Consider the following 17,136-nt stretch of genomic DNA (forward strand, 5'->3'; position numbering starts at 1 on the left):
GATGCTTCCAATTTAATCTACCGTCAAGATGGATTCCAAGGTATTTTGCTGATTCTGCTTGAGGAATCGGGCATCCATTGAGTGATATAATTAAGTTTTTATTATTTCGCCTTAATGCAAAATTAACGTGGACAGATTTGGAGCTATTAAGTTGAATTTTCCAATCTTTTGTCCATTTGTAAGAGCATATATGCCTGTTTAACATATGTTTAGTTCTTGTGTCCTTCGTGTGTTTCCTTGTCAAATCATTTTCTTCTTAGTTTATTTTCTACTCTTGATTTGGATCTTAGTTCGTTTGAAGCAGTATCTGGATTCCGTTAGACTTCTTCGTGGGTTATTTTTACACTATTTAAATCCTATTCTTCTTAACAGTGTACGAAGATGGCTTAAATCCCTAAAAAATCTGATCATCCTTAGTATTCCAATGGATATCTCCCAGACTAACAGTTATCTCTGAAATAATCGTATTGAATTGTGTTTCTATTGAAAAAACTACGCACTGTTTCTATACATTTCATCAATTTAATTTTAAATAGGTGATAATTGATTTGTCACCTACTTCGTATATAGACGGTCTTTTTCGGCGAATCCAATATTATATTGTTTTTCTTTTTTTTTTTTTAGAGAGAGACACTTTAGTTACGGCATCAGTACTGCATTTAATGCAGCTGTAACACGCTAAAATTATGTTCAATAAAATCTCAGCAAGTTAACGTATGTGTGACGTCAAAATGTCGCAATGTTGACGCATCAACTCTGAGTTTTAGTTCAGTTTGGCTTTGACATACAAAAAAATTGTAGTCTAAATAAAATAATTGAAAAAACATGTTATCAAATATATGTTATTTTAACATTATAGTACATCGAAAAACTACAGTTAAATATACAGCCACAATAGTTTATAGGTTAGAGTTATAACCTCTTATCACTATTGCTTTCAAGAATTTTGTATACGTTTGACAACCGGACGACTTTTGCAGGCTGGTTCGATTTACATGTTCGGACTTATCAGACAGCATTGTGTCTCTTTTTAATTAGAATCAAATGAGAAGGAAAATATTGTCTCATTCCAAAACGCATATACAAATAAATTTTACATGTTCGGACGCATCAGACAGTATTGTATCTCTTTTTAACTAGAACAAAATGAGAAGGAAATTATTTTGCCTGGTATTACAACGAATTCATTGCAACACGCATACATTGATGGCGTGGGTTCACTGTTATTTTTCGTATATACTTCATTTTGAGAATGAGAATTTTTTTATACAATAAAAATGTATTTTGACAAAAGCTACTGATATTATTAATATTATGCATCAATTTATAACATGTCGATACAATAATGCATATTAAATTATTTAAAAAATGAGTCGAAACCTCTTTGTTTGTTGTTGCTTGCGAGGTAGAATATAAATTAGTCAAACGGGGATACAAAATTTTAATTTTATCCATACTAAACCAGTTTAGTTGTTATCGATTATATTCAATGAAAACAAATCCAAAATACGTGTCAGAACTCTTTGTCTTTGCCCAGCGTTCTTATCGCTACAGATAACCACGCCAAATTTATATTTGGTACGTAACTGTAACACGAGAAATAACTTCAACATTAATTACGGCCATTACTTTTAACCAGGCCGCTATCATATACATCCTTCCTGCCACCGTTAATTAAGAGACGAATTCCCCGAATCGCAAATGGACGTTTTTGCTTTAATTGTCACCGTTTCTTTTGCAGACATTCACGGCATGGTGTAACAGCCACCTGCGCAAAGCGGGTACCGGCATCGAGAACATCGAGGAGGACTTCCGGAACGGCCTCAAGCTGATGCTGCTGCTGGAGGTGATATCGGGCGAGACACTGCCAAAGCCAGACCGAGGAAAGATGCGTTTTCACAAGATCGCCAACGTCAACAAGGCGTTGGACTTCATCGCTAGCAAAGGTGTCAAGCTGGTGTCCATCGGTGCCGAAGGTAAAGGGAAATACATTATGGTGACGCGATTTATTTGTTATTTCGCCAAACCGAGATAACTTAACCTCATAAAATGCTGCGCAGTTGATAAACAATAACGAGAGAATAAATCTAATACTATAACAAATCAACCGAAAATTTTATCTTGGTTTAAAACTGTATTTAAGCGAATTGAAATAAACGCGAACAACAAAAAATTCTTTGTTTTCATGTTAGAACGAAGTACAGCTCTGCGTCAGTTTTGTTTTTGTCAATGTTTTTTTAGTAATGCGTCATGGATATTTATGACGTCGAAACACTGCAATGTTGCCGCATCAACTCTGAGTTTTAGTTCAGTTTGGCTCTGACATACAAGAAAATTCTAATCAAAGTAAAATAATTGAACAAAAATGTTATCAAATATAATTTATTTTAACATTATAGTACATCTAAACATATATAAAATATCAAAGGACTTAAAACTGCAATTAAGAACACAGGTATAATAGTTTGTAGGTTAAATTTGTTTTGTTTAAATTGAACTCTTTTCTACACCACCCATGAGGTAGAGTTTCTAGGCGCTTTTTTATGTAGTATTATCCCCCTGGAGACCTAATCCACCTAATTAACAATTACATATCTGAGAAACATATTTTACTTTCATTCGAGAGCATATTTACCTTTTTACGTTTAGTTCTTGTTTCCTTCGATGGTGTGTTTACTTGTCAAGTCATCTCGTTATCACTGTATATTTTATTTCTTCTGATACTATCTGTGTACACCATTCTTCATAACATTAATCACTGAATTCTGTCTAATGCATTTACCATATTTACAGAACAGTATTCATTCTATCCACATACGTTCTAACCAAATGCTCATGTTTAATTTTGTACAATTGCAATCATATCGGTGCACACAAATCTTTCACGCCATACAATTCCATTTTCTACAGTTATATTCAATTAACTGCAATTAATGTGCATACCTTTAGTTGTTTCCACTCCCATCACTCTGTTTCTGGAATTTCCAGCATTGCACAGCATTATCACATATCCTGAAAGTTTCCTTCAGTCACTTTCACTTTCCGACTCACTGTCTAATTCAATCAATAAACTGTTAATTTCTAATCTGTCTAAAACATGTTCACGATGCCACCATTTATCAATTACTTCCTCTGTATGTCTTATCGAGTTCATCGAAACCGAAGGTGTTATGGTCGACAATGCTTCAAACAGTTTTTGATGGAATATCCTTCTCGACCAGCAGTAATCTGCAATTAATTATTATTAAATATAATGACCAACAAGACCTAATCGAGTGCTATTGTAACTTTTACTTCTTCTTCCATCAATTTTTGTTGTCTTTACACTTTTTTTGTTACTGTCTTGTCAAGAGTGCCACAATGAAGCATTTTGAAATATTCAAGTTTAATCAAGATATAAAAATTCAAATAGTTTATCTTCCTTGGTCTTATTTTATTCCTTTAAAAACTGAATTATTTTTAAGGCAATGACTGGAAGTTCCATTAAACCTCTCCGAGGGTTATCTTTACACCATTAGTCATTCCTCGAAAAGATACATGTCCCTAACTCTTGTGTACTTTCCAGACTGACAATTTTCTCTAAAATAATTTTATTAAATTATGTTTATACGGTAGAGTAGTTTGTGTAGTTACTGTTCTTATACATTTCATATATTTGGTCTCGAATAGAGCCAATGTCAAGATTCGTCACCCACTTTGTATGTAGACGGGTTTTCTTAGGTGAATATAACGTATTATTCTTCATTTTGTAAGCGATGTTATTCACAGTACCTGCACTAATATTTAGCGCGGCTGGAACCAGCTAAAAAACATTTTCAATAAAATTGTAGTGACTTATTTACTATCATCAACCCCAACGGAAATTATAGGCAAAAGGGGGCCCCCATTATCTCGTTCCTTTTCGAAATATTTTATTAAAGCCGCAATCCATTTGTGATCCCAGACTATCTTTTATTTTCGGCATTTTCAAATAACGTTTGTCGGTTTTTAATCTGTAGTAATAATAACTAATATTTTGAATAATTTTACGTTCGTCTGACGTCAGACGTATGCAAAATTCTTTAATGCAATAGTGTTAAGGGGTTTTAACTCTTACCTATAAATTATTATTGCTGTATAATTAACTGTAGTTTTTAGATATACTATAATGTTAAAATAAATTATATTTGATAACATTTTTGTTCAATTATTTTGTTTAAATTAGAATTTTCTTGTATGTCAAAGCCAAACTGAACTAAAACTCAGAGTTGATGCGGCAACATTGCAATGTTTCGACGTCACAAATATCCATGACGCATTACTAAAAAACTTTGAATAGACAGAATTTGCAGAGTGCAGTATCAATGTGGCCAAATTATTAGGGCCAATTAGTTTAGTTAGATTGCCAAAAAATATATAAAACAGCTTTAATTTCCTGGTCAAGCCAAAACAGTGATTTTTTTCGAAAATATGTAGTAACATTTCTGGCTTTGTGACACGATGTTAAATCATCTATAAAAATGTAGTTGTTATCGTCAGGGAACCAATAATCGATCTGTGGTAGTAACTGGGTTTTGGTACTCGCTTGTATTGATCTAGTTTTATGGTCCCTTCTACAATATATAGGCGCCCCATGTCTTTGGCTGAAATAACAGGCGACACTATGATACTAACCCTCTCTACAGCAGGGGGGCGTCATTTTACAAAAGAACTTTTGTCAATCAAACTGTAGAAGATTGATTCGTCGGGTAATCTCACTCATAAATTAACAGAATTAACACTAATTATTGAATAATTGTATTGTTCAAAGAAACTTTACTTGCTCGACTCCATTCTGCAAAAGTCATATTTCGATGTCGTTTATTATCGTAGTCAAATGAGCAACGCTCTTTTTACAGGCAAACGTTTCTGATTTTTTGATCGATACGAAGTGTGATGTTCTTTTTCTGTCATATTTGCCAATACGATTTTCATCGAGACTTCTTATTATCAATTTTAATTTAAATTCGATTGACGACGGACTTTGAAAGTTCAGTAACAACTGCTATCTCTCGCTGGGAATGTGTAGAGTGCAGTAACAACGTTTGTATCTCTCTACATTTTCTACAACACGTCTCGTTCAAAGCCTTACCCATCCTGAAAAGTTGAAAATTTCAGTTAATCGAGTCGAACCATTAAAAAAAATGTTAATTCGTAGACAGAACATAGCAAAAGTATTATTATACGGAGCATTACTTATCTTTTGATTGTTTTAAACACAAAAGTCGGTTAAAAGTAATGAAATTATAATATCTAATCAACGTAACAGCGGGCGTTTTAAGAAACAATGCGCGAAAGACAAGAAACGTCTCACAATTGAGCAATAAGGCGCTTATTCTATGTTGCCACTTCAAAAAAGAATAAACAATAGTAATGATGCCAGTACATATTCAAATAACCCTTTAAAAACAACGTCATCTATTCAAATAAATATAATAAATTATAAATTACATAAATACGAGTACTGTTCCTAATAATTTGGGCACTTGCTATAAATAACTTGACCTAAATTTGCTAGTTTTAACCCTTCATTACTTGAAATAACAGCTTTCCAATTAATATTATTGTGTTATTCAGTACATATAGTCCACTTTCATTCCTTTGGCTGGGTCGAGGAAAACCAAAGCCCATAAAATAACTTTAAAAACTTACGGTGATGCCGCTGACGTCATATCTTATTTATCAAGCTCTGAGAACAGCTCCAGAGTAAATATAACAATCAAATTAAAAATCATCCTCGACCCCCCTTTTGGATTTTCTTCAGGCTCGGGATTTGGCTCGGTCAGTTTAACATCATTAACGAGGTATATAATTCCTTCTTGAGCTCGCTATGGTCTTTCGCTAACCAGTTTCAGGTCGTATAGACCTCCAATTATTTAAATAATAAGCGGAAATCGAAATACCAGCGTTACGTACCGGACGATTTTAACGGACCATCGATTGTGTTTCTCTTAAAATCCTAAACAACACAATAAATCAAGCCCGGTACACCGGCACCTTGGAGTTTACTGTTGTGTGAAAAGGAACAAGTTATCTCCTAATACCTTCGCCATGTACATATAACCCAAACCGAACAAACGCGCGTGTTCTCTTTTATTTTATCGATGAAACCATCTGCGTCCAGCAGCTGTTGAAACATAAATTAACATGTCAAAAGGAAACTCTTAACGTTTCGGTGAAAAAATCCTAGACCGGGCATAATGGCATAGTTTCCTAGTTTTGACCTAAATATAATGTAAGCGCAGTTCCAATCGTTGTCGTGATGGCAACATTTTTAATTGGATTATTTTCTTTTTTACCCTTAATACATTCTCGCTAGTTCACAAAGATAATCTATCTCTAAAAGAAGTTTCAAATTATCTGGCTATCGTTTTCCTAAATAGGAAAATCATTTTACTTAGTATTGAACATATATTTAAAAAAAAAACGTTTTTATTTATAATTTTTTATACAACTTTCGACTACCATCCTTTATTAGAAATAATTTGTATAAATTAAATTGGATACTTCATAAAATAATGATTGAAATGTTAAAAAACCAACGAATACATCATCATCACTATAGATATGGGATAACTATCACTTTCATGTTCTGACCATCAGTCACATTTGATCCAGTTCTTACAAATATGTTTGTCTTAATAATAACATTCAATGCTGCCAGAAAACTAGGATTGAAGGACAAAACTCTCAGGAATATTGCGACTAGAACATTTTAAATAAAGTTTTAATTTGTTTACAGAATATAGAGACCATTAAGGGGCTATTCTAGTGTAGAGGCATGAATTTTAGGTCGTTTTTCAAGAGAAATAAAATATATTTTTACTATCCATTTTTTTCTAGATGTTTATTAATGTTAATAGAAAAAAAGTGGGGACAACCTTCCTAGTAATAGGAAACCAAAAAAAAAAGAAAGTTCGTAGTACTGCTATTAGACAAAAGTCAAACAATTTTTTTCCAACAAAATATGGTTGTTTGAAATAACGAGACATTTTTTGCCATGAATGTTTTAAAAATAATAAAATTGTAAAACACACCCAATTTTGTAAATAAATCGGTTCAATAGAACTTATAGTCTAAAGTTTGCCTTTTAAATGCGGCGTTACTAAAACTCCGATATATCTCGGAAAATAATTTACGTTTACTGGCGTGACTGGGATCATTTTCTATGTCGGATTTTATACTCTTGCCTAGAACAATCACAAATTTTAAACAGTCACAAACATAAATTTACGACCATGCCCCAGCAGCTATCGTCTTTACCACTGCGCCACCAAGCCGGCTAAAACAAATTTTGTTTGAACTTTTATACGACATAAGAATGTATATAGAAGGCTCATGCCCAATTTGGTAAATAAATCGGTTCAATAGAACTTGATATGTCATGTCAAACGCATAGAAAAAAAAGTAGTTTCGAAAATTTTAATGTTGAAAAATCCTTTTAACAGCATAAAACGAAAAAAAAAAGATTATCTAATTCGATCAAATTTCTAGACTGGAATACCCCCTTAATATAACAAAATGTTATACTACTTAATTATTACACTTACCAAAAACTTAATTTCACTCAAGAGACCGAAATATTTAAATCAATTTAATATTAATTTTAAACCAATTTAATGAAAACTGATCAGAGTGGCAGGTTGAACAAAGTCACTTAATTTAATTTATTTTATTTTATATACCACCATTGTACAATATCATATCTCGTTGTTTTCCATATCATTAACAGATATATTTGTGGTATTTTTCTACTAATTCCGATTTACCCTGACCCTATGACCTATTATTGAACATCTGTTATAACAAACCGAGCATATTTTAGATAAATCAATATTACTCATTGTTGGGATATCGGTTCGATAAAAAAATACATACCGTTACGTTTTCAGAAATCGTTGATGGCAACCTCAAGATGACTTTGGGTATGATCTGGACCATCATCTTGCGTTTCGCCATCCAGGACATCTCCGTCGAGGAAATGACCGCCAAGGAAGGTTTGCTACTCTGGTGCCAGAGGAAGACCGCGCCATACAAGAACGTCAACGTACAAAACTTCCATCTGTCCTTCAAGGTGAGTCTCCGATATTGTAACATTCATCAGTTTATTATGGATGAGATGTTAGCCGTATTAATCCGAGATCAACGATAACCAATATTTCACACAATTTGTCACTCCGAAAATAATCGCAGATCAATAAAAAGTCCACTCTTCAAAAAGGAACTGAACGAACTGGATGAAATTCATAACGAATCTCATCTTCAAGTTGTAAAAATTCCTTTCTATGTGGAAACACGCCCATATCGCTGTAATTCCAAGAAAAGAGCAATAAATAAACTCCCTCCAATTTCCTTCCAATAAGTTTTCTCTACCGCTCTTATCCAAGCTGTAAAATTGAATAACTTTAACCAAAACGAGCATATTTCAAACCAATGCATCAAGTTAGTAGAATAGCAAGCGTAGAAAACCGCACATTTATCAAGAAAATTGTGCCTGGGACAGTCTTCTTTGACCCCCATCAGGGCTTTTGACAAAGTTTAACACCAAAATCTAATTTTGAAATAATTAAAGTTAGGTATCTCCAGTTGTCTCATACATCTGATACTTGGAAACTCTTGAGGTAATTCCTGCATCCTGCTTCCTGAGGAAATGGCTTACTGAACCTTACACATTGCAAATAAGTCCCAATCCTCAACGTCCCCTTATTGAAACCATTTAACTGGTTGAAAAAACTTTAATTCCGTAGCTGCAAAAGATTAATGATACAAACCATTTGGAAGCAAATCAGTCAGTTTCCTCAAACCAACTGAGGCAAGCTTGCAATTTTTTCGAAATAAAATGTTTTAAACGATTCTGAATGTCCCCCATGGTATGTCAGAAGCCACGGGGGCATAGATTAGGGTCATTGGTCACTGAATTCTGCGAAACACCATACAGGACAAGGGAATAAAAATAATTCCCGACATAAATAACCATTTAATTTGATCCATTCCTATTCTGTTGTCATAATGTCATAAGTCCCCACACCAATAGGTAAATTACACACTGCGAAAACAAACATCAAACCTCATAAAAACGGTGTTGATCGTCGACCAACAAGCTAATATAAAGTACTTTACTTTATCATCTTTTATCTAACGGTATTTTTCTTTGTTCGACAGGATGGTTTGGCATTCTGCGCCCTCATTCATCGTCATCGTCCAGATCTAATCGACTACAGTAAATTAAGCAAGGACAATCCATTGGAAAATTTGAACACTGCCTTCGACGTCGCCGAAAAGTACTTGGACATTCCAAGGATGTTAGATCCTGACGGTAAGGCGTCGCGCGAACGACCAAAGCCAAACGAGCGGAACACAGTTCCGAGAATTATAGGTTTACGGAGGAAATATCAAAATTTAAATATATATTTATCTATTTTTATCTGTAGATTAGACAAAATCAATCAATCATCCAAAAAAAATTGTAGATTGGTGACCGTTTGATTCAAACAAACGATATCCTAAAAATATCTATATGAATGTGACAAAACAAGTTACATAATGTGTTTTCTAAAATTTTCGGAGATTTAAATTCGGACTGCTATTGTTTATTATTCAACCTCAATAGCAGACCAGAATTTCAATTCTTCCATACAGATTAAACGAGCACGAAAATTCCGAATTTATCTTCTATCTAATTTACAGTTGCCCATCCAACTGGTTAAATAACGATTTTTACTGTGTCGATATTATAACTGCTGGTATGTTTGAGGTACCGCTTATCTGAATTGTCAACTGGGGCTTTATCAAAAGCGAAATAAGTTTTCGCTATAATTCCTGTTTTATTTAAATACAGGACACGTCATTTGTTGCAATATGCTTAATACATTAAACTTTAAATATAAATAAATGGTTGTGTACCTCGACATAAAGTTAAAACGTCTTAGCTTTTATGTTATATATGATATTACACATGCAGTAAACAGTGGAAAATTCTTGGAATGTTCTAAAATGTTTATATCAATTTTATTATCCAAAATCAATATTTGATTGATATAAATAGTATCCTAAAATCTCTATGTAATTGTGACAAAACAAACACGTTATTTAATTCAATAACGGATTTAATTGAATTAAACATTTTACTTCTGTCTAAATTTACAGTTGCACATCCAATAGGTTCAATAATAATCTATATTGTGGCCCAAGTTATAACTGATGATACATTTTAGGTACTGTTGATCTAAACTGTTGACTTGAATTGTATCAAAAGCAAAGCATAGAGTAATATATAGAGAGTTAACTTAATACAAATAATTTCAGAATCGTTTTGCGTGGTATCATCGGGAAGCATTTCGCTGAATTTCATTGGTTAGTTTAAATTACCATTACAGGCACCTGTAAAGAAGATATGTTAATAGGAAAGCATTTCATTGGTCGAGGACTTCATATGAATCACGTGACCAACCCCTGACGTCACATTCTGCTGACCAATTAAATTTGAAATAGAACCCAAATGTAATTTTTCAAAATAATTTATTCAAATAAAATTCAAAAAAATTGTGAAATATAAATATATAAATAAAAAATAATTAAATGTGAATATAAGAAAGGTTGCAATCTAATTGAATACATAAGATATCTTCTGGCAAATATAATCAAAATTGTCTAGCGCTTTTTCACCAGTGCTACCAATTTAAATAATAAAGTTACAATTATTTTTACAATGTTATTGTGAAAATTGTGGAACGAATCATCAAAACCGTTAAATTGTATGATATACGTCAGAGGAGAAAATCATACCAAAAAGTAATACTTTTGTTTCAATACACATTTGTTTCAAGTAAATGAACCCCTTCAAAATAAGTTTTTAATTGATGGCACTTTACAAGCAACTTTAACTAAAACAAACAAAAAAGGTAACAACTTTTCATGTAGTATAATCACATTTACCTTCAATGTAATTTTGCCACCACCTAATTTGGACACATTTTGGTTTAAAGGGTGAATAATATTTTCATGATTTCTTCTGTTGTATTCCTAATGAATAACAATATATATGAATACAAATGCTCTATATAAATAATTATACACGTACCAGATAAAAACGTATGTACCAGAGTCACACACACATCCTTAATATAGTTAATATGGGTTGATTCTCCCTAGGAAAACGAGGGCTGGTTTTTTTTATTTCCGCACATATACTGAATACACAACACTTTTGAGAATGAAGATACATAATAATCAAATAATAGTGATTACAATTAAAAATACTGATCGTACTCAACGTCAGGCACACAAAAATGGCGTCCTGAACAAACCATAGAAACAAACAATCGAGTTATAGAAATTGACCAATCAAATGCTTTTGGAAGGAAATTCAAATAAACCAATAAAAAAAGTAGTCTCAGAGCCAGCATTGGTTGGACCACGCAAAACATTTCCTCGATTTCGGTTATTTAAGGTAAAACCTCTGTATATACTCTATGAAGCAAAGTAAGGTCATTGTAATTCCTCTTTTATTTAAATATAAGTAAATAATTCTGTGCCTCTACATAAAAGTTCATCTTAGTTTTATGTGATGTAAACAGTGGAAATTTCTCAGAATCTTCAAAAGTGTTCATAATAATATTTGATTGGTATAAACAGTATCGTAAAATCTCTATGTAATTGTGCGAAAACAAACATGTTATTTGATTCAACAGATTTAATTGAGTTACGAATTGAACTTTTAATCTACAGTTGTCAATATTTAATTGAATAATTATTGCGTTCATCTTATAACTGCTGGTACAGTTTAGTTACAGGTATTGGTCAATTATTTAAATAAAATATAATCTAGGCATAGTGCATTAATATTTAAATATAAATAAGTTGTGTGGGTCTATATAACAGGTGAAATGTTATAACTTTAAAGTAAACAGTGGAAAACTTCTTAGAATATTCAAAGATTATATCCATTTTATTATTCCGTATCACCAGAAATGGTAAACCTGTTTGATATAAGCACTATGCATTGTGTAACATAACATATATATTATGTACTTAATATAAGGGTGGAAGAATTCTTCCACTATAAATATCGTTAGAAAAATTTGTTTTGTAACAATTTATGATTTATTTTATATGAATCTGTAAATTATATGTGGGCAACAGAATATGACACGTTGGCTGAAAAGTCCCGGGCGTAACAAAGAATACGCGGGTTTTAAGTTCAAAATTGGCCTTATTCATCAACGTAATCTCCATCAAGAGCTACACAATCGTTCCAGCGTCGCTCTAACATTTCTATATCACTATTGTAGAATGATTTATCTTTTGCCTCAAAATAGGCCTGTCAGACACTCTCCCAGCTGACGATCGTTTCATCTATGGTCACAAATCAACGTAAAAGTTCCGATTTGTTACATTTAAACATGGCCAAACACTGCTCAGAATCATCAACATGTTCTTATTTTTGGTCAACAGTGAGCAAACGCAGCATCCACTTGGAACAGAGCTTTCTCATAGTCAAATGCTCATGCGATATAAAACCAACACGATCTTTTAATATCTTTAAGGTGTTGGCTAATTCACGGAACGACATTTAGATCATTCAAAACGATTTTGTTTTTTGGTGTTACCAGCTCATTTGGACGTCCACTGCGTTCTGCATCATCGGTGTCTCTACGATCACGTTTGAAGTCAGCAAACCAACGTTTTATTGTTCTATCTGATGGAAAAGACACTTTTCAAGCCATTGCTTCGCGTATACGGATTTTTTTTCCCATCAAGAAGCAGTGGTAGAGAAGCATGGGTAGAATATCATGAGAATTTAACAGTTTTCTTTTGAGAATTAGTACTAACTGAAAAAGTGGTAAATGCGATAAAACTAGCGCCATCTCTGTGTAATGCCCGGGACCTTTCAGTCTATGCGTTAAATATTATAAATGAAGTCTTAATAATGATTCGTAAAACATTACTGCTTCTATATGAAGGATGAATGTACACCGTTTTTTTTTCTAGTGAATATTTTCGCCATGCCTTTGCTTTTTTTTCAGATTTGATAAACACCCCAAAACCAGATGAGCGCGCAATCATGACATACGTGTCATGCTATTACCACGCTTTTCAGGGCGCTCAACAGGTAGAATATTGAAATGAACCAAACGCCTTTATTTTTGTCTAACAATCATCGATGTATAACAAACCTTTTGTGTTGTTTTTTTTTTTATTTTTTTTAACCAAAAACACCAAGCGATATTTTTTGCTGCCTTTGTGATTGCGCGATGTCATATTTCCGATTCTGGAAACTAAAGAACTCGATGCGATTGTCGTGTCGGCGTTTCAATTTAGAAGATCACCTGTGCATGTCGTGCAATATTTGATAATGCCTTTTTGCATGCAGACTTACAGAACACCGCAATGCCTGACGAAAGAGCCGTTATGACGTACGTGTCCTCTTACTACCATTGTTTCTCTGGCGCTCAAAAGGTGACACACTACTCCAATACGATAAATAAGTAGTAGTTTACATGGGTGGTTTATTTTTATCTGTGTACGGATTTAAAAATTGCACCACAATCAATTTAGAGACAAATTAATTGATTTCCGAGACCCTTGTTATTCTTTTGGGGTCAAGAGATGATGTAGTAACCGCCATACTATATATATTTTTGCTTATCGCTGGCATTTGTTTACTAATCTTGTGATAATTTAACAAAATAAAACATTGTATATACATTTATTAGCTAAAAGTATAATTTTGCCATCTAATCGTTCACTATGAGAAATAAAAATTATTTAAAAATAAACAATTTTTACTAATTAATTAGTTTGGCATTATAACTGAAAGTGGCATAGTACCATCAAAATATTAAGTTATATTTAAGCTCGCAATGTTGCCAGAATATAATATAAACATTTGTTTATTCCACTACATATTATTGAAATCAAGCTATATTTTGCCTGGCTAGTAACCTGATCTCTCTTAATAATAATAATATTCCTAATAATCATAATATTCATTAGAAAATTAGGATAAAACATATTAACGAAGGAAATACCTAACAAACTAGCAAATGGCAACATTGCTTCAGTTATCAAAATATATCCTCTACAATTTTGTCAGATTTCTTTTAATTTACAAATTTTAATATAAATGACGTTCGCATGCTAAAACAGTATTGTAAATATTGCATTATTATTATATTAAAAAGTGCCTTTTTATTAAAATATAATTAAATTGAAGAATAACAACAATTGTTAACAAAACAGCTAAAAATAAACCACTTTGTATATATTTCTTTTTTTTTGACGTTTGAAATGAATTCTTTTTCTGTATTACTAACTTTTTGAAACATTATTTTGGATATTATATATAAAAACGATTAATATGTTTAGGCTGAGACTGCAGCCAATAGAATCTGTAAGGTACTCAAGGTTAACCAAGAAAACGAACGCCTCATGGAAGAATATGAACGTCTTGCCAGTGATGTAAGTTAAACGAAGAAATAATTACGATCTTGATCGGTTTTGTTTTAAACGGGTATATACCGTAGCTATTGGAATGGATCAGGCGTACAATGCCTTGGTTGAATTCGAGACAGACAGACAACTCTTTGGCTGGAGTACAGAAAAAACTGGAAGAATACAGAACTTATCGTCGCAAGCACAAGCCCCCACGCGTCGAACAAAAAGCCAAGCTGGAAACCAACTTCAACACCCTCCAGACCAAGCTGCGTCTCTCCAACCGTCCCGCTTACATGCCAACCGAAGGCAAGATGGTTTCCGTAAGTAATCGTGGGTATATAGTGAGTCAGTTACGCGAAGAATGTGTTTGACAGGACATCGCCAACGCCTGGAAAGGTCTGGAAGGTGCCGAGAAAGCGTTCGAAGAGTGGTTGTTGTCGGAAATGATGCGCTTGGAACGTTTGGAACATCTGGCCGAGAAATTCAGACGCAAGGCTGACGCTCACGAAGAATGGACCCGCGGCAAAGAGGAAATGTTGCAAAGCCAAGACTTCCGCAACTGCAGGTTGAACGAACTGAAGGCCTTGAAGAAGAAGCACGAAGCTTTCGAAAGCGATTTGGCCGCTCATCAAGACAGAGTGGAACAGATCGCTGCCATTGCTCAAGAACTCAAGTAAGATAGGATAATATTAGTATGTTTTTATTAAAACTAAATAACTTTTAATCAAACCAACTCTGTACCACAATAATACTTCTCACAAGCTTTAAACCCTTATCAAATATATAAATTAGCCATTTTGATGGCATTCTGATGATGATGAGAACTTTAACCATTTTTCTAGTAAAACCAGAATTACGACTCTCTGGAAGGACTTTATGCGATTAAAAGCGTTTTGCACAATCTAAGGAAACAATAACTTTCCAATCTCATCAAGCACTTTATATACCCTTTCTTGTTTTAATTAAATTTGAAATAATAAGAATTAACTATAAATATGCAAATATAAAAAATGCTGCAACCTAATTGAGAACTCAACGTATCTCCTGATAAATATAATCAAAATTATCTATAGAGCCTTTTTCATATTTCTTGAGTGCTATCAATTTAAATAATTAATTTGTTCCTTTATACTGAAAATAGAGCAAGTCTGTGTGTGTGTGTCTATTAGGAAAAACCGAAATTACCTTTTGTCAAACTTTATATATTTATTATTTTTTATTTTTTAGCTCGTTGGACTACCATGACAGCATTAGCGTCAACGCCCGCTGCCAACGTATCTGCGACCAATGGGACCGTCTCGGTGCCTTGACTCAACGTCGTAGACAGGCTCTGGATGACGCTGAACGCATCATGGAGAAGATCGACATCTTACACCTCGAATTTGCCAAACGCGCAGCTCCATTCAACAACTGGCTGGACGGAACCAGAGAGGACCTAGTTGATATCTTCATCGTTCACACCGTCGAGGAAATCCAAGGTCTTATCGATGCCCATTCGCACTTCAAGGTAATACGTCAGATAATCTATCATAATAGAGTAAAAGGACTAAACGTGACCATACTATTCTTAATTGTTTTTATCCAAACTTGCAAGTAACACAAAATCTCAAACAACACTGCTTAAAATTAAATAACTTTAATAATAATAAGTTTAATAAATAACGTTCGAAAATCGTTTCAAATGTAAAAACCACTCACTTAATTTTAACGGAAGTCGATCCTAGTACATTAACAAGTAAATTGAAAAGTCTCCGACCTGACACATAGATGACGCTACTAGAATTAAATCCATATGTTTTTTAGTTAGCCCTAACCCTCAAAAGATGCGTGTATAAATACAGCTGCCGGATCATTGGTTAGTGAATTATAGCATTTTGAATGAAGGAACTTTTGTTATTGTGAAAAAAACTGGATAAAAGGAATTTCGCGTGTTGATATAATAATGCTTTTTGAAGGGAAAAAATACAGTTCAAGCAAAAACTTGGCTTGATGCTGGGTTTCCGGACATTACCCCAGGAAAATCAACCATCAAGGATTAGTATGCTAAGTTTAGACGTGGTGAAATGAGAGCGCCCAAGACGGTGAACGCAGTGGACGCCCAAAAGAGGTTGTTACCGATGAAAACATTTAAAAAATCCACAAAATGATTTTGAATGACCGTAAATTGAAATTGAATGAAATAGCAGACACTAAAGATAATCAACTGAACCTGTACATCATATCATTCACTTTTCAATTCACCTGTTATTGTCGGCGAGCTGAACACTTAGCCCACACGGCTACCGATCTGACGGCTATTCCAGGTTGTTTTTTTTTTGTTGTTGTTGATTTTGGCGTTTTTCGTTCTACTAGAATATATTTATTTGTAGCGCATATTACACAAAAATATTAGGCCTAAACATTCTTCCTCCATATAAGCTTTAACCGTGCCAATTTTCACGCCTCCAGATATCCCCGTTTTCTTTAAGGGGGGCACAATTTTCGCTTTAAAAGTCGATTCATATATAAATACTTCAGTACAAGAACGCATTTACAACAATGTTATTTTTCAGGCCACCTTGGGAGAAGCTGACAAAGAATACCAAAGCATTGTCGGTTTGGTTAGGGAAGTCGAGGCGATCGTCAAGCAGCACCAAATCCCCGGAGGCTTGGAGAACCCCTACACCACTCTTACCGCTCACG

General features: G+C 33.6%; 1 protein-coding gene and 1 long non-coding RNA gene across 4 annotated transcripts in view; one reads left to right on the forward strand and one right to left on the reverse strand.

Moving 5' to 3' along the window:
• Actn (alpha actinin) overlaps positions 1-17,136 on the forward strand; it is a 64,887-nt gene that overhangs the window by 44,719 nt on the left and 3,032 nt on the right. Inside the window, exons 2-11 of one of the 3 annotated variants that reach the window (XM_076418304.1) lie at positions 1,742-1,976; positions 7,911-8,092; positions 9,181-9,334; positions 13,044-13,131; positions 13,389-13,476; positions 14,386-14,478; positions 14,544-14,774; positions 14,829-15,127; positions 15,682-15,961; positions 17,007-17,135. In XM_076418304.1, coding sequence (XP_076274419.1) covers positions 1,742-1,976; positions 7,911-8,092; positions 9,181-9,334; positions 13,044-13,131; positions 13,389-13,476; positions 14,386-14,478; positions 14,544-14,774; positions 14,829-15,127; positions 15,682-15,961; positions 17,007-17,135 — 1,779 coding nt within the window. The remainder of the gene's footprint in view (positions 1-1,741; positions 1,977-7,910; positions 8,093-9,180; positions 9,335-13,043; positions 13,132-13,388; positions 13,477-14,385; positions 14,479-14,543; positions 14,775-14,828; positions 15,128-15,681; positions 15,962-17,006; position 17,136) is intronic. The other 2 variants (XM_076418302.1, XM_076418303.1) reach the window with 2 other exon arrangements.
• On the reverse strand, positions 2,370-3,274 carry LOC143205215 (uncharacterized). The gene is made up of 2 exons (XR_013007781.1): positions 2,636-3,274; positions 2,370-2,576 (listed from the first exon to the last, which is right to left on the reverse strand). It is a non-coding gene; the product is annotated as an uncharacterized LOC143205215 (long non-coding RNA).

Source organism: Rhynchophorus ferrugineus, unplaced genomic scaffold (assembly GCF_030347505.1).
Source record: "Rhynchophorus ferrugineus isolate W39M unplaced genomic scaffold, kcgeb_rfMv2 rfM11, whole genome shotgun sequence".
Classification (NCBI taxonomy): Eukaryota; Metazoa; Arthropoda; class Insecta; order Coleoptera; family Curculionidae; genus Rhynchophorus; species Rhynchophorus ferrugineus.